Source organism: Dermacentor variabilis, chromosome 6 (genome assembly GCF_050947875.1).
Source record: "Dermacentor variabilis isolate Ectoservices chromosome 6, ASM5094787v1, whole genome shotgun sequence".
Lineage (NCBI taxonomy): Eukaryota > Metazoa > Arthropoda > Arachnida > Ixodida > Ixodidae > Dermacentor > Dermacentor variabilis.
In genome coordinates this window covers 75,470,455-75,496,079 of record NC_134573.1, presented here as the reverse complement: position 1 = coordinate 75,496,079, position 25,625 = coordinate 75,470,455, and the positions used below count along the sequence as shown (strand labels likewise).

The 25,625-nt window shown below is 50.1% G+C and overlaps 1 protein-coding gene and 1 long non-coding RNA gene across 3 annotated transcripts in view; one reads left to right on the top strand and one right to left on the bottom strand.

The window, feature by feature from the left end:
* Positions 1-25,625, bottom strand: part of LOC142584878 (membrane metallo-endopeptidase-like 1) — a 301,228-nt gene that overhangs the window by 206,860 nt on the left and 68,743 nt on the right. For both annotated transcript variants that reach the window (XM_075695197.1, XM_075695198.1), the window contains exon 4: positions 24,126-24,269. In XM_075695197.1, coding sequence (XP_075551312.1) covers positions 24,126-24,269 — 144 coding nt within the window. The remainder of the gene's footprint in view (positions 1-24,125; positions 24,270-25,625) is intronic.
* Positions 21,523-23,148, top strand: LOC142584226 (uncharacterized). Its single transcript, XR_012828731.1, has 2 exons — positions 21,523-21,814; positions 23,021-23,148. It is a non-coding gene; the product is annotated as an uncharacterized LOC142584226 (long non-coding RNA).

The following is a 25,625-nucleotide window of genomic DNA, read 5'->3' as shown; positions in this document are numbered from 1 at the left end:
AGATAGATAGATAGATAGATAGATAGATAGATAGATAGATAGATAGATAGATAGATAGATAGATATAGATATAGATATAGATATAGATATAGATATAGATAGATAGATAGATAGATAGATAGATAGATAGATTCAAAGTACCTGAAGAATGCTTCACATTAACAGCGGCGGAATCCATCTCGCGATGACGGTTGAATGTAATACGTTTATCATTGAATCAATATTGCGACACAACGTATTCCAATCGTCCGCACTACTCATGTATGTTACTAAAGTTCCTATTTGGGCCTGTTGGTGTGCCATTAGAACGTATAACGTTGAGCGTAAAATACACGGACAAAAGCATGCAACGAGGATACACACCCAGCGCAAGTTACTATGAATGATGTGTCGAAACCATCGTGACCTTTTATCTATTGCCGTACACGAATGCGCATGCCCCGAGAAAAGTCATTCCAGACGTATGCAGCCACTCAGCTATGCTGTTTCTTTATCTTACAACGCAATCTATGCCGCACTGATGCACCTGTCTTACAGATTTAAAATATTGCGTGCTTCTATTATCGAACATGCCAGTTCATTTCCGTTTTTTTTTTTGCACTTATTGTGCACTTGACAAGCAAATCGTTTCCATGCGCACTCTTTGCAATTAATGGCTAACCAATAACCTATTCTATTATTTACATTATTAAGGCGTAAGCCTTTAGTGGCTCATGAGTGTCTGGGCGCAATCCGTGGTGGACGCAGGAAAGCGACGATCACCGGCAAAATGACCAAGGAGAGGAGGCCCCATCCAAGTAGCGCTGTGCGAGTGGGCGCGTGGGAGAGCGCGGACATGCGCGTGGAGGTGCGCCATCGGCGACAAACCTTGCCGCCATATGGCTGAGAATGCTTCCCATGCTCACAGCCGCGACGGCGTCCGTTCGCAGAACAGTTCAGACAACAGCTACAGAGGCATTCATAGACAGGCTTTCGCCTATCGCATTGGATTGGATTGTGAAAACGTTTATTGAGCCTGCAGTAAAGCGCGCAGGCGCGCTTTGGACGTGGCCTACGTCGTCATCGTGGCGGGTGCTCTGCGAGGATCCCCGCTCGCCGTTGCCGGTTCGCCAGGCTCCTGCCTAGCCAGCGCCTCCATGACCTGCTGGACGGCCTGGAGTTGTTTTTCTTGGTCGTCGCTCCGCGTTGCTTCCTCGAGCTGCGGCGATATACGTCCTGAGTTAGCTTCGTTTGGATGTTTGGAGCAATCCCATAGCATGTGCTCGAATGTGGCTGTCTCCCCTGCAGCACGCTCTGCACTTGTCATCGCAGCGCCGGGCTTGTAAGCGCTCTTGTTTGTATTGCGTGAAAAGCACGGCTTGCGACCTGCTCAGCCTTTTGCAGGGCGGCGGGAGAAGTCTGCGGGCCAGCCGAAAGGCCTTGGTCAGTTAATTACAGCTGGTCATCCTGTCTTTGGCGCTGAACCACAGCGGGCGGCCGTTGCCTTGGGCGCAGTCGGTTAGTCCTCGCGCTCGGGCGTCTGCAGTTTCGTTGTGATTGGCATTCTTCTCCGACGCTTGTCCTGCGTGCGCCTGGAACCACTTTATTCGAGTCCTCTTGTCGCGGTCTGCCTGTCGGAACAGGATGCGTGCCGCCGTTGGGGCAATTCTTCCTCTGGCGTAGTTTTTCACCGCCTGTCTGGAGTCGCTGAGGATCGTGTGGCATTCTCGGTCTACGATTGCCAGGGCGATGGCTATTTCTTCAGCTTCCTCCACTTGCTTGCCCGATGTACTGGCGGCCGCCCGCACGTTGCCTCCGGAGTCGACCACCGCGATCCCGAAGCCGTTGTGGCCGGCATATTCGGCTGCATCCACGTATCTGGCGCCGGGGTCCGCGTGCAGGTCCGTCAGTGTTGGCTCTAGCGCGTCTTCTGCCTTCGTTGCAATACGGGTGCATGTTCCTCGGCAAGGGGTCAACCCGCACGTTCCGTCGTACATAGTCGGGGACGGGGCATTTTGGTCCTTGCTGTTCGTGATAACCGACGCCTAGATTGCACGGGATCTTTCTGCCGGCCTGTGTTGATGACAGTCTTTCCAACTGAGCGGCTCTGCGCTTCGGCGATTTCGTCGAGCGTATTTGCCCAGCTGGAGGAGATGTTTCATGTTGGTAGTTTCGGGTAGACCGAGGGCTCTCTTGTAAGCGCTCCGGATCAGGATGCCTAGCTTGCTCTTTTCGCTTTTCATCAATCTTGTGGAAGGCTGTCACGTACACTATGTGGCAGAGTACGAAGGAGTGTATAAGTCTGATGACAATTTCCTCCTTTATGCCTTTCTTCTTGGTGGTAAAGCGCTTGAGCAGTCAGGTCGCGTTGGCCGCCTTTCCCGTGATGTGGGTGGCGGCGTCTCCATTCCTGCCGAGCACTTCGATCGTCATGCCCAGGACGCAAATCTTGCTGACCGTCGGTATTGTGTTACCATCCCTGGTGCGGATCTTGATCTTTTCGTGCTCCCTTTACTTCTTGATTCTGTGCGTTTTGATCGGTTCGTAAAGCAGGAGCTCCGACTTACGTGGGGAACAACGCAGTCCCGTACCCTCCAGGCTTTCTTCGATCGTGTCGACGACCGTCTGTAGTGTGGATTCTGTGCGGGCATCACTGCCCCCGTCCACCCACAGCTTAATGTCGTCCACCTATACTGTGTGCTTCAGTCCTTCAAGATGCCATAGTCTTTTGGTAACTTGAATCATAACAAGGTTAAGCAGCATGGGTGAGATCACGGAGCCTTGGGGAGTGCCCTGGCTCCCTAATGTCTTCTCGTCCGTCTTCAGGTCACCGGCTGTGAGCTCCACCATCCTGCCGGTGAGGAAGTCCTTGATATATTCGTACGACCTCTCGCCTAGGTTAAGATAGGATACCTGCGCGAGGATGGCAAAGTGCGTTACTTTGTCGAAGGCGCTTTCTAGGTCGAGCCCGAGGACGGCTTTGGTGTCCCTGGTTTCGCTGTCGATGATGTGATGTTCGATTTGGATCATGGCGTCCTGCGTGCTCAGGTTTTGGCGGAAGCCAATAATCGTCTCGGGATAAAGATCTTCGTTTTCTAGGTACTCTTGCCATCGGTTGAGTAGGACGTGTTCCAGGACCTTGCCCACGCAGGACGTGAGCGAGATCGGGCGGATGTTGTCCATGCTCAGCGACTTCCTTGGTTTGGGGATGAAAATTGTCTTGGCCGTCTTCCATTGCTTCGGCAGGGTGCCGCTCCTCCCGCATTTGTTGTAATACGCCATTAGGTTTTCGATGGAGCGGTCCTCGAGATATTTCTAGGGCCTTGTTTGTGATGAGGTCCGGATCAGGTGCCGATCGGTTGTTTAGGTCGTGCAGGGCTGTGCGTATCTCTTCGATTCCTGCGTCCCCGTCCAGGCGCACGTTGGGTCGGCCGTGGCATGGACCGTGGTCGACCGACGGTGTCGTCGAGACGTACTTGTCTTGGAGCTTCATTCGCACGGCGGCAGCCCCGCTCTCCGTGGTCTGTCGATGTAGAAGTTTGGCGAGACGATCATTTTGATGGGACTTGGTTTTGGTTTCATCCAGTGTTTGAGTAAATTCCACGTCTTGCCGTTGTGTATCTGGCCGTCAGCCGCGTTGCAAAACTCGTTCCGTTGCTGGCATCAGAGTGTGCGGCAGTGCTCTTCGATCGCGCGGTTGAGCTCGGCCACTTTCTTGCGGAGCCTTCTGTTGAGTCTCTGCTTCTCCCATCTGTTTAGCATGAATTTTTTTGCCTCGATGAGATGGGCAAGTCGGCTGTCCATGCTGTCTGTCTCGACGTCTGTCTCGATATCTCGGGTTGAATCGTGCACGTTTCGGACGACCTTCTCAGTCCACGCGTCGATGTCCGTGATCTCGTCCACCGCGGCTTCTTCTCGATCTCTGAGTTTCCTGAACTCGCGCCAGTCAACCTACGTGTACTTTCTCATGCCACTTGCTTGGTCTCCCGTCGCCTATCGTAGTTTAGCTCAGCAAAGTGCCAATAGATTTTTGGCGTGCTCGAACAGCCTGTCATTTGTTCAATGACCTGACTGTCCCACATAGAAGCGGGCACATGTCAAAGGAATAGATCTACACCACAGGGCTATGTCATGAAAATGCGGTGGCGTCTTCGTCGGAAGGGATTTTCGCACGGTGTACAATCTGCCGCCGGGCCGCCGCATACCTGAATAGTTAACATAACCGATACATCTGCTTTTAGAACTAAATTTGAAGAATACTTTTGTTAATCTGCATTTTTTTATTATTCTAACCTGTTGTCTCTACATGCTCTATATTTCGTTCCACTCCCTTCCGTAATGCTTTCTCGCCTTCAAGGTACAATAAATAAATAAATAAATAAATACCTGAGCATCCCCTGGATATCGCGGGTGCGCGGGCAGTTCTACGTGTTCGCTCCTTAGTATACGGCTTTACAACGGAAGGAAACGCATTATGCCGAGCTGCGTCTCGCCGAAAAAACGCAAGAGACTGAAGTTTTCACAGGTTTCCTGTTGATTGAAAGCGTCGCAATTAATGGGGCGCCGCGCTAAAAAGCACAGGTTGGGTTTCAATACCAGATCATGAGCTATGCGCCGAACATTTCGTAACAGTCAAGCTTCTCTTATTTCGCGTGGCATGCATTAGCCAGTACGAGTGCTTTTAGCATCATTATTACCGTGTAGTTACAATTTCGTACAATACTGCGGGAAACCTGGATTACTTGGATGTGTAGGTGGAGTAGCAGATTCACCTCCTTAAAGCACGTCACATCCAAGTGCAACTTTATTTTAACGCGATAGCGTTAAGGAGCTCGTGTCGCAGAAAAGCCGGTGTCGTCGGCGTCGGTGTCGGCGTCCGCGGCGTTGGTCGTGAGTGATAACTCACGGCAGGCACTTCATAAATAAAAAGCAACTTCCAAGATGGGCTAGGTTGGAATAGAACCAGGGTCTCTGGAGTGTGAGACGGAGACGCTCCCACTCAGCCACGAGTTCGATGCTTGAAAGCGGTACAAAAGCGCTTCTAGTGAATGCGGTGTTGCCTTAGAAACGTGCTGTAGAAAGTTATACTGCGGTGTATATCGGTAATTATGAGCATGTAACTTACAGAAGTCGCAGTTACACAAGTAGCGAAGTACGTTTCCGCTACATTTCTTCTGCGCTTACCGCACACGCAGAGCCATCTTGCGGCAAACACAAAAGACCCCCTCCTCCCAATGTACGGCGCTGCCCCGACAAGTGGCGCGCCACGCGCGCATTGGGGCTGTGCGGAGGCGCGTCGCGGCCCCCACTCCCTCTCCCCTGACGACGCTTCGCCGTGCTCCCACACGGGTTGCAGAATCAAGCGCCGTTCCTTTCTTTAGATTACTATCTATCTATCTATCTGCCCGTGCCGATCACGACGTTTGGCTGGCGTAGATCGTTTCCCCCTCCGAGACACCGAGTTCTTTGGTTCGTTCCGTTTGCTCAGGCGCACGTATTGGTCAGGCGCACGTCGAGCAACGCGCCGAACGCTGCGTTGCTCGACGCGTGATAGGTGGGCGCAAAGTCCGATGCGGGGTGCTTCGTAAGTGATCGCTGTGCCGTAGCGCATTGTCTTACACCCCTTGGTGGGTCGACGGGAACGCTGTCGTGTTCCACTCTTGAAGGTGAAGCTTAAGCGTCCTCCAATTTTTTCATCTCTAGAAATTGAGCCACCTCCAGCGTAGATAGTAAAGCCCACGTTCACCTATATACACTGGTAGCACGGTCACAGCTGCGGTGATTGCAGTGCCGATGTCATAAAGGCACCTATAAACGTGTTAACGAAATTCTGCGCGCGAATGAAGGTGTACAGAGTTCAGAGCTGGAGCGAGTCGACGACCGCGGTTAAGAATTCAGCCTGCACGGATCCACATAGCCGGCGTTGCCGTATATGGGCCGGTACCTCGCCGGTCCCATCGCCCAGCCGAAGCGATCCCTTCTGTCGCCGATCGCGGCGGCATAGAGACCGGCTGCAGTTTGTTTTTCACGCTAAATATCACTTACTAGAAAGAAATGTTGAATTCCCACGTGTTTCCTATTGCAGCGATCAGTACTAAAGCACTAGCGTGACCGCGAGAAACGATCCGACTGCATTTCGTCTCGCAGACGGAGCGCAAACACCGGTTGTATCAGCGAGGCTGGCTTGCATGTACTACGTTTCGTTTGCTGCTAGCGCGAACAACACCGAGAAAACCAATTCGGTTACGGCCACGTGAATGGTGTTGTCAAAAATAAGCGCCCTACGATGAGCTGTGGCCAGATCGCAAGCGCTATCAGCCGTCAATGCGGCTATCAGCGAGCTAGCCCTACCTTCTCATTTGGCCGTATTTCGATGGGGGCGAAACGCGAAATCGCGCACTGGGAGCGCGCTAAAGAACCCCAGGTAGACAAAATTAATCTTGCGCCCCCACTACCGCGTGCTTCCTAATAAAATCGTCGTTTCAGCAGCACCCCCCCCCACATTCAAGAAAAATTCAGCGTCATTCCACTGTGAAGGTGGCTGACTAGCGAAGCTGTTTAGCGCACCACGCGTATAGGCGACCCAGAATACTGAACAAAGGTTCGAACATATTAACGCAGCCTCGTTAAGGGCCCCTTGTCGCAGAAAATCCGGCATCGGCGTCCCCCGTCCGGCGACCAGCGTCGACCGCCCTTTCCGCAGAAATCAGTTCGAAGCACGCATACCCAGCCACTCTTCTATCACAAAGTTGCTCGTATCTTGTTTTTCATCCTTTGTAAAGTTATTCGTCGGCAGTTTAAGAATCACAACCCACAAATAAATGTCATGTAAAAAAAGCACCGACAGCACATGCCTTTTATGTTTGATCTTCACAGACTGAAATATTAAAAGAGCGAAACAGTAACAGGAGATCGGCCCACGCAAGAGGCCGCGTTTGTACCAGAAAGCTCGCCTTCGAAAGCTCGCTACCAGCGTTTCGCGGTGAACATTACGGTTACACAAGCTGCAGTTGCCTGGAAGCATGAAAAGCAGTCAGGTATCTTCTTATGCCATCGCGTTCCACTCTTAAAGGCGAAGTTTAAGCGTCCTCTAAGTTTTCTATTGTCTTCATGGCGATATAGGTACGCACACACATTCGCGTATCCCCTCGTTCATTAAATGTGTCCGTCGCGTAAGACAATGAATGGCTCCTACCCCTTTAAGCAATGGTTCATACCCTCGTAAACGCGTCCTCCCCATTACAACGACAGAAGGGAAATTTCACACTGGAATGATGAGCAGCAACGAAGCCAGACATGGAAGACGACGACGCTCGAACCATTGCTAATGATGATAGTTTTTGCACAATGGAGCCAGCTATCGAAGACGACGGCGACATACGCGCGAGTCCTGGCACTAGCACGTTTGCGCGGTTGGCGTCGAGTCCTTCCAAGGGTTGTACATCAGTCCTTCTTGAAAAAGCTCAACATTTTTTTTTTGCAAAGACATATGTTCTAATCCTTGTAGCAGGAACCTCTTTTGGTCCCACGTGTGACAAGGGTAGTTCAAGTGAGCGTTACAGATCCCCGAGCCCACAGGGTCACGCGCCACTGAGCTTGGACCCTTACTGCACAATCACCTGGATCGACCCACATGATGATTTGTTTTTGTCAACATCTCGGACGCAATTTTCCAGGATCCTAGCCATAGAAAGTTTCACCGTAAAAAGCGCCACTCTAGTATGCAAGCAGTAGCAGCGAATGTGGGAGCAGCCTGCGCGACGGCGCTATAGGGCCTAAAATATATCGACGGAGCGTACCACTGTTTGCACTGTTGTACAACTGTTTGCAAACATGGTTAGGTTTCTACGGCAAAACATAGCTTCATTACACTCGAAATACTTGGCACGGTGAATTTTATCGCACAATTTCTGTCCTCTACCTTTTGTGTTCATCATTTTGCTCTCCTTCACGAGTTTATTGGGTGCAGAGAACGCAAAATTTACATCAAGCCGTTGGTGAGTCTTCTTGAGGCTCTCACATTCTACGGATATGTGTAATGGTTTTTGTTCTTCATTTTTATTTGGCGCCTGGGTGCGTAGTAGCACTGGCAGCCCTTACCTTCTCAAGGAGATTTCCTGCTAGTTCTGGAACTAGTATTCAAAAAACGGTGCTTCACTTCACCAAATCATTCTCAAAAATTGGTTTTGAATGTGCGGAGTTAAACGGAAGAATGGGTGCTGGTACTTCATAGCACCAGCACAAATGATTGTTACTAAATATTTACAAATGTACTGGTTTATCTTTTCCGGGTGACCACTTTTCCTCGTCCAACAAATGTTATCGCTCAGCGGCAGACGCGCCCGCATGTATCGGAAGTTTCTCGAATGTTGACGATGGTTCTATCTGCTGTATCCTGGCACCGAAGCTTCGGTAATCTGACTGCATCTGCGACGTGAATTGTATAGAACTTTCTGGAAGACACGCGGGCATCAGCGATTAATCTGGAACCGTCGATAACTCATGTAAAAAAGCTGACATGCTTGGCCGGCAGATCAGATTTTAGACGATCGCCGACTGTGTTCGCCGTTATCGTTGTGCTTTGAGTTTAGCCTGCTTTTGTGGGCACAGGTTCACCCAATAGAGAGGTGCTTTCGTAATTAACAGTTTCGCTACTGTGTTACTGACCATCACTACCACTTGGCATCTGGTGGAGGTGCTTCCCGTTAATTTACCGAGAGCCCCCCACAAGTCATGAACCAAACCCGGACAGCAAGGACAACACCAACGCCGTCCCAGACCATCGAGCAAGCCGCCGGCTACAACAGCTGCCCCCCGAGCATGGACTTCTACCTCAGAAGACCAAGAAGAGTGTGGCCAAGACAACCCAAATGGCAGCCGCAGCGTCCCCCATCATCCTGCAACAGCCCAGGGAGCCGCCGACCTTCCGCGGATCATCGTTTGAAGACCCGGAAAACTGGATGGAAAAATAGGAAATGGTCGCTGCATTGAACAACTGGAACTCTGATGACAAGCTGCGGCATGCATACTTCGCCTTAAAGATTCCGCCACGACGTAATCTGAGAACCGGGAATCGACCCTGACTACATGGGACCTGTTCTGCAACGGCTTCCTGCAGACATTTACAAGCGTCGTACGCAAAGAACCAGAGGAACCAGAGTGCAGCTACCCAATGACACCATCGCGTTCTTCACGGAGTAGATGGCCCTTCACTTCCGACACACCGACCCAGAAACGTCCGTAGAGAAAAAATTTCGCTTCTTGATGATGGGTGTCAAGCAAGGTTTCTCGCCGGATTGATAGGCAACCAACCCAACACTACTGCTCAATTTGTCTCCGAAGCCACAACCGTTGAGAAGACGCTCGATATGCGGACAAGGCAATATAACCACCGAAGCTACACCGATGCTCAAGTATTCGGCAGCGACGACATCCAAGAGGCCATCAGAGCGGTCGTTCGCGAGGAACTGCAGATGCTCTTTCCAAGATCGCAGCCTCAAGTGGCCTCAATCGCCGACATCGTTAAAGAAGAGATTCAGCGATCACTTGGGGTTACTGATGTGCAACCGCCACCGCCGCAGCCGGAAGCAATGACATACGCCGCGATCGCCCACCACCAGATCCGCGCCCACGCCAGGTTCCCATGACCCCGCAATTCCGTCGCCAGACACCGCCGCCACCATCATGGCCAATTCGCCCACCTGTCGGCCAGCCAAACGCCCCTAGCAAGGCGGACATTTGTCGCGCCCCCGACCACCGGCCGGTCTGCTACCATTGCGGAGGAGCCGGCCATGTGTACCACCGATGCCCATGCCGTGACTTAGGACTGCGAAGCTTCGCCGTCAACGCGCCACGTCCACAACTCGGGGAGTGCCCTCGTGACATCGCCAACTACCGCGCCGCCACGCATTGGAGCTCTCGACGATCGTCCCGTTCGCCGTCACCAGGGCGCTGCCTGTCGCCGCAGCGCCTACCATGCACTGGCCCAGCGCCGGATGGTCCGTCAGCCCATATCCCAAAAACTAAAGCAGCAACCGATGCAGGTGCGGTTGCCGTACGTCGAAATGCCGAAGATCCTCAGCCGAAGACAACACTTCAAGATGTAGCTTGACGACGTATAAACGAGACGACGCCAACCAAACGAAGCCTCAAAGTCAAGAATATGCCTACGAAAGACGACAAGATGTTCCAGTTTCAGGTTAACACGACGCAGCCGTGACTGAACCCAAGACCTAACTGCAACGCAAGACAAAGAACCACCGACCTTAATGTGCTTCTCGATGGCGGCGCAGTCACCGCCTTAGGAGGTAGACACAGGAGCCGAATGCACCATCGTGAGTGAACCCATCGCCGCCCAGTTGAAGAAAGTTAAGACTGTATGGAAAGGCCCTCAAATTCAGAGCGCAGGAGGACACCTAATAACGCCGACTAAAATCTGCACGGCAAGAATAACCGTTCATGACCGCACTTACCCTGCCAATTTTGTTATCCTCCAACAGCGTTTACAAGATGTCATTCTAGGCAAGGACTTTCTGAACAAACACGGCGCAATCATCGGCGCGAAGTCGATAACGCTGTCGGATGATCAAGCGATACCGCCAGAGAGCTCTCGTAGTCACCACGCTTTGAGTGTGCTAGAAGACCAAGTGCGCATCCCGCCTCACTCCACGATTGTTATTTTCGTCGGCACCGAAACACCCGTAGACGTAGAAGGCCTTATCGAGAATGTTCAACGTCTACTGCTGGATCGTTAATTTTGCGTCGCAAGAGGGATAGCTCGACTGGATGGAGGAAAATCGAAAGTGATGCTGACAAAATTGCGCCAAGAGTTCAAGCACGTCGACAAGGGCACGACGATCGCACGTGTCGAGGAAATTCTAGAAACCAGCAATGCGTTTACCCTCTCTCATTTTGCCGCATCTGGTACGACGACCATAGTTCCCGAATCAGACTTCGACATAAATCCAAGTCTCCCCGTGTGTAAGCAGGAACAGCTCAGAAGTCTTCTCCGGCGATAGAAAGACTGCTTTTCGACGCTATCAAAAATTTGGCAAACACCAGGTGCAAAGCATTGCAAAATAAGCGAAGATTGGGCTCGACCATTCCGCTAGAGCCCTTAGCGAGTTTCAACGAGAGAACTAGAATCTATCAGGCAACAATTAGATGAAACGCTGCGCTACTACATCATCCAGCCGCCGAAAAGCCCGTGGGAATTTCCTACCGCTTTTCACCGTCTGACAAATCTTATCGCTCAGGGCGAGACGCGCCCCCATGTATCGGCGGTTTCTCGAATGTTACCAACGGTTTTATCTCCTGTCCGTTGTTCCTGGGGAAGAAAAATGACGGAACCCTATGTTTCTGCGTCGATTATCGTCGACTGAACAAGATCACGAAGGAAAAATACGCCCTCCCACGGATAGACGACGAATTCGATCGGCTCTGCAATGCTAAATCTCAAGTCTGGCTACGGGTAAATTGATGTCGACGAGCGAGATCGCGAACAGACCGCCTTCATCACGCCAGATGGCCTCTACGAGTTCAAGGTCATGTCATTCGGACTTCGCTCGGCGCCTGCAACATTCCAACGCATGATGGACACAGTGTTAGCAGGAATGAAATGACAGGCCTGTCTTGTATACTTGGATGATGTCATTAACTTCGCCGGAAATTACGGCGATCACCTTAGGCGGCTTGCGACAGTACTAGAGGCCATCAAGAATTCATGGCTCACTATGAAGCCGGTAAAGTGCCGCTTCGCTTAAGATTAGCTTCTGTTCCTTGGTCTCGTCATTAGAAAATCTGGAGTCAGCCCCAAACCATAGAAAACAGCTTCCACCTCAAAGTTCCAGCAGCCCATCGACAAGAAAGCAGTGCGTAGATTCCTTGGCATGTGTGCCTGCTACAGACGCTTTGTCAAGGACTTTTCGCACATCGATGAGCCGCTCACACATCGAACTAAATATGATGTCGATTTTAAGTGTGAAGCGCCGCAGGCCGGTGCATTTCACGAACTCAAACTACAACGCATGCAGTCGCCACTCGTACTTGCGCACTTCGACGAGGAAGCCGATACCGAAATCTACACTGACGCCAGTTGTCTAGGCCTCGGTGCTTTCCTTGTCCAGAGGAAAGACGGACCTAAACGAGTGCTAGGTTCCGCTAGCCGGTCGTTGTCAAGAGCGGAAGGCAATAATTCTACGACCGAAAAATGATGCCTCGCCATCCTTTGGCTACAACTAAATTCCATCCTTAGCTATATGGCCATGTCATTCAAAGTCGTCTGCTACCATCACGCGTTGTGTTGGCTAGCGAATTTAAAAGTGGCACGATGAAGCCTCAGACTGCAAGGATATGACATCACTGTAACCCGGCTGCCTATCACGCGCCGCCATTCTGCTGCCATCGCCGCAAGACGACGAGGATGATGACGTCTTCCTTCGTATAATAAGCGCGGGATATTTAGCTGAACATTAACGAGCAGACCCGGAGTTAAAAGGCCACGCCGCGTATTTGGAAGGGAACACCGATATTGTCCCTGGGGCATTTAAGTGAGGATTGTCTTCGCTTTCGCTTCAAAACGACCTTCTGGTAAAGAAGTTCTCACCTGGTCCCGCCAACAACCTCCTTGCTGTTCCCTCAGCACTGTGTCCAGAAGTACTGCATGCCCTACATGACGATTCGACCGTTGAAGACATCGGATTCTTCCGGTCACTATCGAGGATGCAGGAAAGGTATTACTAGCAGCATCTGATCGGCAATGACTGTCAGCGACACAAGATACCACCGCCAAGGCCAGCGAGATTGCTACAGCCGATCGAGCATCCTTGCCGACCATTTCAGCAGATGCGGATGGATTTTTGTTATCCTTTCTGATGTCAATATCCGGAAATCAGTGGATCATCCCGGCCACAGACCATCTCACCCGCTTCGCTGAAACCAAAGTTCCGACGAAGGGTAGCACAGCTGAAGTAGCGAAGTTTTTCGTCGAGTACATCCTGCTGTGACATGGTGCCCCATAGGACTTCATCGCCGACAGAGGAACAGCCTTTACAGCAGAGCTTACCCAAGCAATCTTGCAATACAGCCAGACAAGCGACAGAAGGACAACTACCTACCACCCGCAGATGAATGGTCTTAACAGAGTGCATGAACAAAACCCTCACCGACATGGTAGCCGTGTACGTCGACGTCGAGCACAAGACGTAGGATGCGGTCCTGCCATACGTATCATTCGCTTACAACACTACAGTGCAAGAAACAACTCAAATGTCGTCGTTCGAGCTGGTTTACGGAAATAACCCGACGATGACTCTTGACGCGCTGCTGTCGCACATAACTGACGAAGAGAAAGAATATCGACGTCGCCGCCTATCTCCAGCACACAGAAGAAGCCCGATAGCTCGCGCACCTGCGCATCAGGAATCAGCAGAGGACCAATCACCGGCACTACAATCTTCGACGACGATACGTGGAATACGAGCCTGGGGACCATATTTGGGTTTGGACCACGATACGCCGACGAGGAGGTTGTGAGAAGCTTTTACGACGCTATTTCGGACACTACAAGATCATTCGACGTATTGGCGCACTCAATTATGAGGTCGTGCCAGACGGCATTTCGCTATCAGAGTGGCGCCGCTCACGACGTGAAATAGTTCATGTTACGCGACTTAAGCTGTTCTACCAGCGCTAATTTACTCTGGGACTTCGCATAGCTGAACTTCGGACTTTACTTTTTTGGACTTTCTCACTTTGGACATTGTCTATTTGTTGTTTTATTACTTTTGTTTAATAAGTGCCATTTTCTTTCTCGCCCTTTTGTTATGGTTGTAGCATCGGGACGATACTTTATGAGGGGGGGGGGCATTGACGCGTGTACTTGTTTACCTTTTTCAGGTGAGCGCTTTTCACAGTCTGACAAATGTTATCGCTCAGCGCTGGACGCGCCGCCGTGTATCGGAAGTTTCTCGAATGTTACCAATGGTTCTATATACTGTCTATTATCACCAAAGTTTTCGTAATCTCATTGCGTATGCGACCTGAATTGTGTGGAATTTTCTGGAAGACATGCGGGCATCAGCGAATACTCTGGAAACTTCAATGACTCATGTATGAAAACCGACACGCTTGACTGGCAGATAGTATTTTCCACGATTCCCGATTGTGTTCAGTTCAGATTCCCGATTGTGTTCAGTGCTATCGTTGTGCTTTGAGTGTAGCCTGCTTCTGATGGCACTGGTTCGCCCAATAAGGAGTTCATTTCGTAATTCACCGTTTTGCTTCTCTGTTCTTGACCGTCACTGCCACGTGACAATATGAACCTAATTTCGACGAAGCGGATGCTTGGGCTGCTAGGTAGCTTATGTGGGATTATCAGGGCTTTAAGCATTCGTCATCATGGACATGACTTCGAGACTTCTCGACTAAACTCATTCGTTGCATTCTAAAAGAAACAAAATTAAGAAAGCTATGTATCAGCCGTCATTCATCTTTCGCGCTTCCCTAGAAACACTCTGCGTTATTTAGCGCTAGCACCATGAAGCCTGTGCGTGGCCTCCGAAATGCATGGCACACCTGTGCGTGCGAACGCTGAGAAGCGCGTCATGCGGCAACCAGGCTCCTCTCTCGTGCGTCTTTCTGAACACGCTGCGCCATCTAGTAGCAGCACCGAGAAATCTATGCATGGCCTCCGAGACGAGAAGCGAGGCGCGCCGGTGCCTGTGAACGCTGAGAATCATTCCCTCGCTTGCCGCACGCCCAGTAGCATACACTCAAACGCCTATGTTGGCGAGAGGTTCATTGAATAGCGGCACATACCCAGTGCATTCATGGCGCCACTCGATAACAGCATTGGCATGAAAGCCGCGTCCATTAAAAAGCGGCAGTGAGTATTTGCCGCTGAGTATGCGGCATGCGAGGGAACGATTCTCATCATTCGCAGGCATGCTTGGCGTCTAGGATGTCACGCGTGGCCTGCTAGGCAGTGCCACTGGATTGAGGTAGCGTGTACAGAAAGAAGCGCGAGATAGCAGCCCTGTTGCTGCATGACGTGTTTCTCAGTGTTCGCACGCAGCGTCGCGTGATGCATTAGGAGGCCTCACGTAGGCTTCACGGCGGTACCAGGTCTGAGGCAAGGGACGGTACAGTGCAATGGAAGGGTGCTAACGATGTAAGCCGCATATACTGAAAGGGTGTAGTATTGTAAAACAATGGCAAAAGTGTGTGAAAGGGTGTGAGCAAGTGTGTACAAATTTAGTAAACCCTTTTTACGCCCTTTTTGGGTATAATAGCTTTCACTGTATACGGAAGTATGAACGACGAAGACAAGCCGAAGACTAAAGAATACATTGTTGCTCCAGAAGGTGAAGGGAATACATTGCTACAGAAGGTGAAGGGAAAAAGGCATGCGCCTAGGCCCGACCAAAAACGAGGCAAACCCGCAGTGGTGCCATACGTCCAAAAGCTTTCCCACAACTTGAAGAAAGTCGCTACTAGGTTTGGTGTGCCAGTTGTTTTCTCGGCACCACGCAAGTTGGCTGGACTGTGTCCGCGCATAAACCGCGTTGACAAAAAGTCAGGATGCCAGAAAAAGCACACTAGACAGTACGTCAAATGTGCGACGGGCGTTATTTACGAAATACCGCTAAAATGTGGGAAAACCTACGTTGGACAAACGGGGAGATGTGTTAATGACCGGGCCCGGGAGCATGAATTGTCTGTAATCAATAACGGTAATGCGCATTTACCTGCGCATTGCACGGTTTGCATGGAAGGCAGATGCCAGCCACTGCTGCGTGAGATAAAGATACTTGGCAGGAGTGGTGACACGTTAGCAAGAGAACTTTTGGAGGCATATCACATTAAAAAGAGAGGCACGAGTTGTATTAGTGACACGTCTGTTTTTCTGTTTGAAAATTAGTTGCAACTGTTAAAAACGTCACTGGATTCGCTCTAGGCAACGCTGATGTACGCATGCGCATTTGTTCATTCTCCCTGCCCTGCTGTAAGAACAAAATCAGTTGAAGTTCAGCGCTCAATCTGTCTTTTCGTACTCTTCCTTCCCAAGTCTTTATTTTCCTTTTTTGGCGCAACAATGTATTCTTTAGATCCCAACCAACTCGCCCAGCAACAAGTTCTACTCAAGCCGAAGACGCCGGTCTTTGAGCACGGCCTTGTGCGCCAATGTTTAGTCAGCCACCTGGACTCTCTCTATACACCCTTCTCACGGCGATCCCATGGGCTCCGCCATGTTTGATAGCGTGGTGACGTGTACATTGCTTGCCTCGGCTGGCATGGTGTTTACAAAGCATAAGGGTCGACATTGTTTTTTTGCCTGCGCACTGATAACGACATCGATGGAAGAGCGCGTAGCTATGGATTGTGTACGTAAGTTTGTGTATGCCCTCGAATAAAGGTAGTTGCGAGTTCAGCGCTGTCCTGGGTGTTCCTGCCTTCTGTCTTCGTCATATTGCGCTGCCCCTTCAAGATGTTACAACGTATGTGCATGCGCCGGTGCCACTCGGCAAACTTCTGTATCGGCAAATGTTGTAGACGGGGATTCGGTAGAAGTTTTTTTTTTTCAGCGTCAAGGTTTGGAAGCTCATTACGCCTTGTCCAAACGGCGCGGGCAGCGTATGTGGCGACTGTAATGAAAGTGGGCTCGAAATGTATTCCAAGCTCTCCAAAACTTCCGCTTATGAATAAATAAGGCTCAGTGTCTTTTGCTATTCGTTCCTTATCTGGCAAAGACTTTAAAGCGGCAGCTTGTAATTGATCTGACTCAGTAGCCTTGGTTGGTGCACATGAGATTTTTTTATTTGCAGCCTGATCGCTTGCGGGAATATTCCGCTGCGGTAGATTTATTCACATTGCGTACAAATAAGGCTTGTCACGAAGATGTTCTCTACCTGTAGTTGTTTGTAGCATTGACGTATTATCGTTAGTGACTTGTTGACTCTTTGGACCATCGCGAAATGTTCAGCTCCGAGCATTCATGTGTTGTCGCTGTAGTCGTCAACCATGCTTTGGCGCATTGCTAACGCTCACTTAGACATTTGGGCGACAGAGCAGGCGCAAGTTCGGGTGTATGCTCGGGCAGATGTGTGTAGATAACATGCAAGAAACTTACACATGCCAGGATGTGGTGCTACACCCTTTGTTACTGTATAACGAGTGGTACTCACTCTTGCCGGCGTTACGGGGCTGAAGTAAAGGTTAGTGATGCAACACTGGCGGATGAGTGAATTTATTTTTTCCCCAAGGAAAGCCGTGCATTGCGAAGGGGCCGGCAACACAAGAATTGCTTGTGCAAAAGAGGTCCTTGAACTTGATTCATTCCGTTCTTTAAGCCAATCACTATTTTTGCAGTCACTATCCGTTGGTAAAATGGTTTTACAGGCTTTGGGTTATGGTATGCTTTGCTATGGGATTACGGTGTACGGTCACTGCGCAATCCCATGGAAAAATAGAGTCAACTCTATCCTTCGATCCATTCTCGAAGTTATTGGTTATGATTTAGGATTAACTACCGGCACTGACCTTTTCAAAGCCTTAAGGTTGCCAGATTTTAACGCCCTTCTAACGGAAACAGCCATCCTGAGGCATTTATGGTCGCACAAGTACAAGGTCGAATATGTTCCTGCTCGTTATCTCAGGCCGAAAGACCGTTTTCTGGTGCCTCGCTGCTCTACCAATATGGTCAGCGCACTCGTAATTATTTCATCCCTTCCTCTCTCAATAAACTACCAACAAGTGCCTTTCGTGCGAAATCAAAGTATAAATTAAAACAAATTATCCTTCGCATTAACTTCTAATCCCTTACATGGTTGGTTCTTTCATGTATAATAAAACCCTACATGCCTTTATGGTACTGGAGCAAGTACATCAATTTATTTCATTATACACCTACTGATGTGTGTCAATAGAGCGTGAAAAGAGTACTTTTGTTTTCTTTCATTGCCTTGTTCCCTGCAGATCTCATATGTATATTCCTGTCTCTTTTTTATTCCTATTTCGATTGTTTATTGTTGCCTGTTGTCAATAGGATAATTGATGGTTTTTAAGTGAACACCTGATGTATGTTTTCTTGTTCTGTATTAAGAATACTGGGTAATGTTACTTTCCAGCATAGGCTACGTGGTTTGTTTTCATTTTGCCTCCTGATTGCTGTTTGTGTTTCTCCTATGTGTCCGTTCCTGCTAACCATGTTTCTGCATATCTTGAGGTATGCGCGATATTACATTGTGTCAAGCGCTGTCTGTCGGCTCCGCCCTTCAAGCCCAATGCGGCTTTGGCAGAATTATTATTATTATTATTATTATTATGAATAAAGGGGAAATCAGACATCCACCTGTTCGTAGCAATTGCTACAAAGGAAACCCATACGGGTTCCTCGAAAGAAAAGCCTCATAGTTGAAGAAAAATTCGTCCTGGTCCGGGACTCGAACCCGGGACCACCGCCTTTCCGGGGCAGCCGCTCTACCATCTGAGCTAACCAGGCGGCTAGCAGATGGCAGGGCCAAGTCGAATTTGTCGACAAAACGAAGCAAAGGCAAGAGTTTGACGTAGTACTTCTGCGGAAACCCGCAAGGTGGAGAGAAGTAATGAATAAAGGGGAAATCAGACATCCACCTGTTCGTAGCAATTGCTACAAAGGAAACCCATACGGGTTCCTCGAAAGAAAAGCCTCATAGTTGAGGCTTTTCTTCGAGGAACCCGTATGGGTTTTCTTTCTATAGTTTTCTTTCGAGGAACCCGTATGGGTTTCCTTTGTAGCAATTGCTACGAACAGGTGGATGTCTGATTTCCCCTTTATTCATTACTTCTCTCCACCTTGCGGGTTTCCGCAGAACTACTACGTCATATTATTATTATTATTAAATAGAGCACAGATCTCTCTACCGTTCCACATTTTGCAGTATGAATGGAGTAAAGTGCGTTGGCGATCACCCAGTTGCATTTGCAAGAGCTGATTTCATACTAGCAGTGTAAAAGCGGTAATGGCTTCGCATTCGCGCGCTTTTTCACGCTTTCGCCTCAGGCAACGCGTGGCGCACAACAGGAACCACCATCTCGGTCCTCTAGAGCAAGCTACCTGGCCATAAGGGTCTCTATGGTCTGCCCATACAACGTACAGTCTTGGTCAAAAAACTTGAACCCGCTGTGAATGGCCAGGGAGCAGCTGCGCCTCGCTATCGCGGCGCTGCCACCATCGGCGCAAGCCGCTGCTCGCTTGCGTCGAGGATAAAGAGGGCGAAGGAAGCATGTCTCTTACCCTCCAGCGTCGTTTGATAACAGCGCTCGTGAAAAACTAGTGCGACGAGCGCGGCGCGAACGCCACGGTGGCGAAGTGGAAGCCACACGACCGGCTAGCATGCCGTTTGCAGCGTATGCTGGATGAGAGGGCGGGGGTCTCTGGCGACCGCTTTCAAACGCCATACACTCAAATTTCACAGTTAGGAGTATCGTAATCATCAGTTATTGTTTTCGGGTACGAAAGTAAAGGAAGAGCGCTATGAAGAGTCCTGTGCATGCTAGAGCATGGGCACTTTGCGAGGATCGTAGTAAGATCTGACTTCAGCAGCTTAATGATATATTAAATAACATGCCACAATGGCATCTCGTACGTGCAATCATGAATGTCACAAGTAGCAAATAAATAAAGAAAGCATAAGCTTCAGCGTGGCACCTGTGTCTCTCGACGAAATCACAGGGGGGAGCATGCCTTCAAGTCATTGGGTGTGGCTTTGTCTGTGGTTGCCCCGAACAATTGCGGCTTGCCCGTGTGCTTGACTGTAAATTTTTATACTATAATTTATATATAATTTTATACTATAAATTTTTATACTATAATGCGATGCATGGGAAGCCAGGCAGTTTCGCCCAGGCCACCGCATTTACTCGCACGAAGAGCCGTAGGGGCCCCAAGACGACCGCGCAGATGGCAGAACGAACGCTGCACTAGTTTTTCACGAGCCCTGTTATCAAAGCATGCTTGAAAGTAAGAGAGACGCTTCCCTCGCTCTCTTTATCCTCGGCGCAAGCGAGCAGCGCAGCGTACCGGCGGCGGCCGCGCCGCGACAGCGGAGCGCAGCCGCTCGCCCGTCGTTCACGGCGGGTTCAAGTTTTAACGCGATAGCGTTAAGGAGCTCGTGTCGCAGAAAAGCCGGTGTCGGCGTCCGCGGCGTTGGCCGTGAGCGATAAATCTCGGCAGGCACTTCATAAATAAAAAGCAACTTCCAAGATGGGCTGGGTGGGAATCGAACCAGGGCGTCCGGAGTGTGAAACGAAGTCGCAACCACTGAGCCATGAGTTCGATGCTTGAAAGCGGTGCAAACGCGCTTCTAGTGAACGCGGTGTTGCCTTAATAACGTGCCGTAGAAAGTTATACTACGGTGTATGTCGGTAATTATGAGCATGTAACTTACAGAAGTCGCATTTACACGAGTAGCGAAGTCCGTTTCCGCTACATTTCTTCTGCGCTTACCGCACACGCAGAGCCATCTTGCGGCAAACACAGAAGACCCCCTCCTCTCAATCTACGGCGCTGCCCCGACAGGTGGCGCGCCAGGCGCGCATTGGGGCTGTGCGCGGACCGGTGCCAGGGGCGTCGCGGCCCCGACTCCCTCTACCCTGACGACGCTTCGCCGTGCTCCCACGCGGGTTGCAGAATCAAGCGCCGTTCCTTTCTTTAGATTACTATCTATCTATCTCTCTGCCCGTGCCGATCACGACGTTTGGCTGGCGTAGATCGTTTCCCCCTCCGAGACACGAGTTCTTTGGTTCGTTCCGTTTGCTCAGGCGCACGTTTCGTTGCCGCGCCGAACGCTGCGTTGCTCGACGCTCTCCGTGTGATAGGTGGGCGCAAAGTCCGATGCGGGGCGCCTCGTAAGTGATCCCTGCGCCGTAGCGCATTGTCTTACACCTATAGGCGGGTCGATGGGAACGCTGTCGCGTTCTACTCTTGAAGGCGAAGCTTAAGCGTCCTCCAATTTTTTTACCAGGACTATACATATACCTTCCTGCGTAAGAATATCCGCTTGAATAATTGACGCTATCCTTTTTTTTTCAGTTTCAGTATAAAAATAAAGTCGCAGTTCTGCCCGAAAGGCGAAACATCGGTTGAGATAGCAAATTAGTGGACTGCATACGAAGTAGTTTTATCAGCCGCATACGCGCGGAAGCATTCGCTTACTTATTGACAAGCATGTTGCCACCGCGCAGAAGCAAACTTGAACACATCACACTCGATGAGCGCGGACAGTTGCTGTCAAAACGCTGGTGTGATGAAGCGCGGCGGCAGTAGCCAGCGACGTGACCGTGCAGTCTATCGCTTCAACGCAAGAGCGACAAGAAAATAGCGCGCACAAAGCCGTCTGCCAATCCCTTTCAAGATACGGCCATAGAGAAAGAAATTCAACAAGAGGGGACACTCTTCAAAAACTGGCAACAGGAAAGACGTCACGCCTAGTTTCAACAACATCCGTTAGTTGACGCGAGCATCAGAAAAAAAGAATGTGAAATAAACTTCCAGACAACGTTTTATTTTTTTTATTCCTTCCCACTAAAGGCGAAAAAGTTTTGCGTGTAAATGAACTTATACTTTGCAACTTCTTGTTGCGTTGCCTAGCAACAAGCTAGCGGCACGCCAGACGCGCGTGCATGCGTCATACGCCAGACAAGCCGCAGGAGTGAGCGAGGCCGGCTGCGCATGTGAAGCTCGCGTGCTCGGCGAGCCGTCTCTTTTCGATGTAGCCCGTTTTTTGGGCTCCCGGCGTTCTCTTGTGTTCCGTCTGCATTTCGACACGGCACCGCTGCACTACTGGACAACAACAAGGTGAGGAATTTTGTTTGACAGTCTGCGACGCACTTCAAGTACATTTAGGCTTACTGCACAAAACTGAACCTATATAGTGACGCAGTTATCGAAAAACAGCTCCGCAGTCCAAGCCTAGTTAATATGAGTTAATTACTCGTACTGGGAGATGTTTGCGACGCTTTCTATGACCCCAAGCATAATTATAACTTATTTCGGTAGTTTTTGGGCACGCTCGCCGCACCTGGCTTTCTGACGAAAAGCACCTTGGCCGTGTGACGCAGTTTCCCGTGTACTGAATCTTACCGGGACAAGTTTTGGCGCTTTCTGTGACCCAAGACATTATTGTAACTAATTTCACTACTTTTTGGGGTACTTTTCAAGCACAGTGGCCGCACTCAGCGTAGTGGCGCAGTTAGCGAAAAGCAGCTCGGCTGTGTGCCGCAGTTAGTTTCGCGTGTACTGAATCTTACTGGTAGAAGTTCGTGACGCATTCTCTGACCCGAAAAAGTATTGTGATTTATTTGGTAACTTTTTGGGATATCTTGAGGCTTGCTCGCCGCGCCTGGGGTTGTGAAGGTGTTAGCAAAAAAGCAAGCCGGCCATAGTGAGTTAGTTTTGCGTGTACTGAATTTTAGTGGGACAAGTTTGTGAGCATTTTATAGCCCTGCAACAACATATACCTTATTTCAGTACTCCCGTCTCGAAAACGCGACGAGCGATTGCCGAGAGTGATAACACGGGAGTGTTGCATGCGCCGGCAGGACGCGTAAAAGATAACACGGAGGAGCTCAAGAACATGACATTAATGTATTCTGAGCGACTGAAAACAGGCTTTGCACCCACGAGTCTGACTTGAGTGCGATTAGAAGGCATTCTGTGAGCGTGTAACATGGTCTGGCTGAGCCTATGTTGTAGCCACCTTTGTGTACTTGGCGTACCATCGTGTCGACTGAGGCCAAGTTGTTTTGAAAACGCGCAGTCCCCCGTGTATTTGTGCACTTAAAGTGCAGGAAATAATGCCCGGGAGAGGAGGGGTGCTTGAGATCGGATGTTCAGATTTTATGGCATTGTTTGGGAGGAGTCTTTACTGCAGAATGTACGAAAAAGTGAATTTATCTGTAATGCCGCTCATTCACCACTTACGCACGTTTCGCCTCTATACGCAATACTCCTGTTAGGTCAATATACCGAAATGATACATGCTTGTAATTTACTTTCTTTCAGCTGATGGCATCCGGTGGAGCATCGTACGGCAACGACTGCTGCTTACCTGGTGCCACAACTTTGGATGAATGCAGAAGCCCGGAACGAGCATTTATATAGAGCAAAATAAACATTTCATCATTTCAGAAGGAGTCTTTCGTTTTCTTTATGAAATTGCACCTGACAGATTCGGCGCAGTCTTGTAAAGGTCAATCGCAATCATTTCTACTTAATAATGAAACGATTGCGCGCCAAGGCCACGCGAGGTTCAGCAGAAGCGAAAAAAAGAAATGAATGCCGCACCAAGCAGCGGAGCCGGCGCGGCGTGTACCAACTGGTGTTCAAAACGCGCGCGCCCAAAACCGAAACCGGAAGGAGTCAACAACATCCGCTTGGTGTGCTACAGTCAATTCGGCCGCTGGGCTCTATGGGAGTGTCCGCTCTTGTTGAAATTTCTTTCTCTATGATACGGCCAGCGCGCGTCACCGCACTTGTTGGTGACGTCGAAGCCGCCCCTGTGCATCCCGCGCTGCCTTCCCATTTATATATGGCGCGAGAGATTGGGCCGCGATCGTCAGGTGCCCTTGCCCTCTCTACACGGCGCGGACACAGGGCGGGGTGCGCAGCCCCGAGTAGAACGCCACAACCCCCCCCCCCCTTTCCTACTCACGGCGGACATTGTACTCGTCGCACATGGCTTCCCGCGCGGGCGTTAGGGCCACCCGGAAAGAGGTGCCTCCACCCCCCCCCACCCCCCCTGAGCCTTTCGCTTTGCGGAAGACGGTGCGCACGCTCTCTTTCGTGCGCGAGGCGGCAATTTTATCGCCCTTGGACTTTACATGGAACCTCATGGCGACGGCAGAAAGGCGCTTGGAGTGTCCATATAATTGCTATCGCCATGAAAACATCTGTTTTGCGAGCTTCCTTGCCTCTCCTTGACTCGTATTTCAAACGCAGAATATTGTGCGGGGGCAGTTCCATATCCACACTATCTGGATCGGAGGCTTTCTATTTCATTGCAGTTGCCCTTTACAAATATCGCTCTGAAAAGCAGATAATACAACGGAACAATATGCGAGTCGTTCCTCAGCGAAGGAAACAAAAGCACTCGGACAAAATTACTTACCAGGCTGTAATTTTGTACAAACTTCTCGAAGTTGTTCATCTTATGGTCCTCGTCTGGTACTAGCTGGAAGGCTGCCTCCTTCAACGTCTTGCCGCCCATGCTCAGTATCTCGTAGGCGAACAGTTCTTCAATGGGAGCGCTTAGCTGAAATTGAGGGGGGAAAAAGAAAGCCAGACAAAGTTTTGCCAAAGCACATTTGTTTTCATGCGTTTTGAGACGCTGAACGACTATTTACGGAACCTGCTCTGTGAGTTTAGTCGCTGCGGCCTTACGCTGCTAAGCAGGAAATCGCGGTATCAATCCCCGGCCTCAGCGGCTGCATTTACATGGACGGCGAAATGCGAAACACCCGTGGACCGTCCATTTGGTGCTCGTTAACGAACCTCCGATGGACAAATTTGATTGCGCGGCCGAAACGTCAGTTCGGTGCACCATTGAATAATCTTGCTGGTGGGCTATACGCATTTCTTAGGCGGTTAGACAGGGTGTCCCACGTAACTTTAGCCCAAATTTAAACATATGCATATGCCAGGTACCTGGACAGAACAAAGGTAATGTTGTTTGCCGTCGCTTGCAGATACTTAAATTATTTTTTTATTCCACCTAATTCACCATTGACCCTCCAGAGTCTGTGAAGGAGTACGTTTACCTAGGCCAATTACTCACAGGGGACCTCTGATCATGAGAAGGAAATTTACGGAAGAATAAAAATGGGTTGAGATTCATACGGTGTACATTGCCAGATGCTGACTGGATGTTTACCATTATCATAGAAAGTAAAGGTGTACAATCAATGCCTTCTACCGGTGCTAATATATGGGGCGTAAATTTAGAGACTTACAAAGAAGTTCGAAAACAAGTTCACCGCTCAAAGAGCGATGGAACGAAGATTGCAAGGCATAAAGTTAAGAGACAGGAAGAGGGCGGTGTGGATGAGAGAGCAAGCGGGGTTAGCCGACATTCTAATTGATATTGCTACGAAACAGTATTTACGATGACGAAGAGGCGAGCAGTGTTAAGACGACGACGACGACGACGATTAGAGGCTAGCGCGGGCTGTTGCCTCCTGGCCAAGTGCGGCGTATTTCTTCGTAAATATACTTGTATATAGCTTTTCGTCTACGTCTTCCTACGTGACATATCTGGTGGAGGTGGACGTTCCCTGTACCTCGTTACGGAGCATCGCAGTGGACGGTACGTCGAGCCTTCCTTCATGGCTCCCGCCGACGAAAACTCGACTCCGCCGGCTCCGACACCTGCTGCCACTTCGACGACTACATCACTCTCCCCGCTCCCCGTGATCCTGGCGTATTCTCGGGCAAAGATGGGGAAGACGTCGAGGACTGGATCAGCCTGTACGAACACGTCAGCCGCTATAACCGGTGGGACCCTTCTATCATGCTCGCCAACGTAGTCTTTTACCTCGGTGGCACACCTAGAGTTTGGTTTCGGACGCACGAAGATGAGCTCACCAGTTGGGATTCGCTTAAGCAAAAGCTC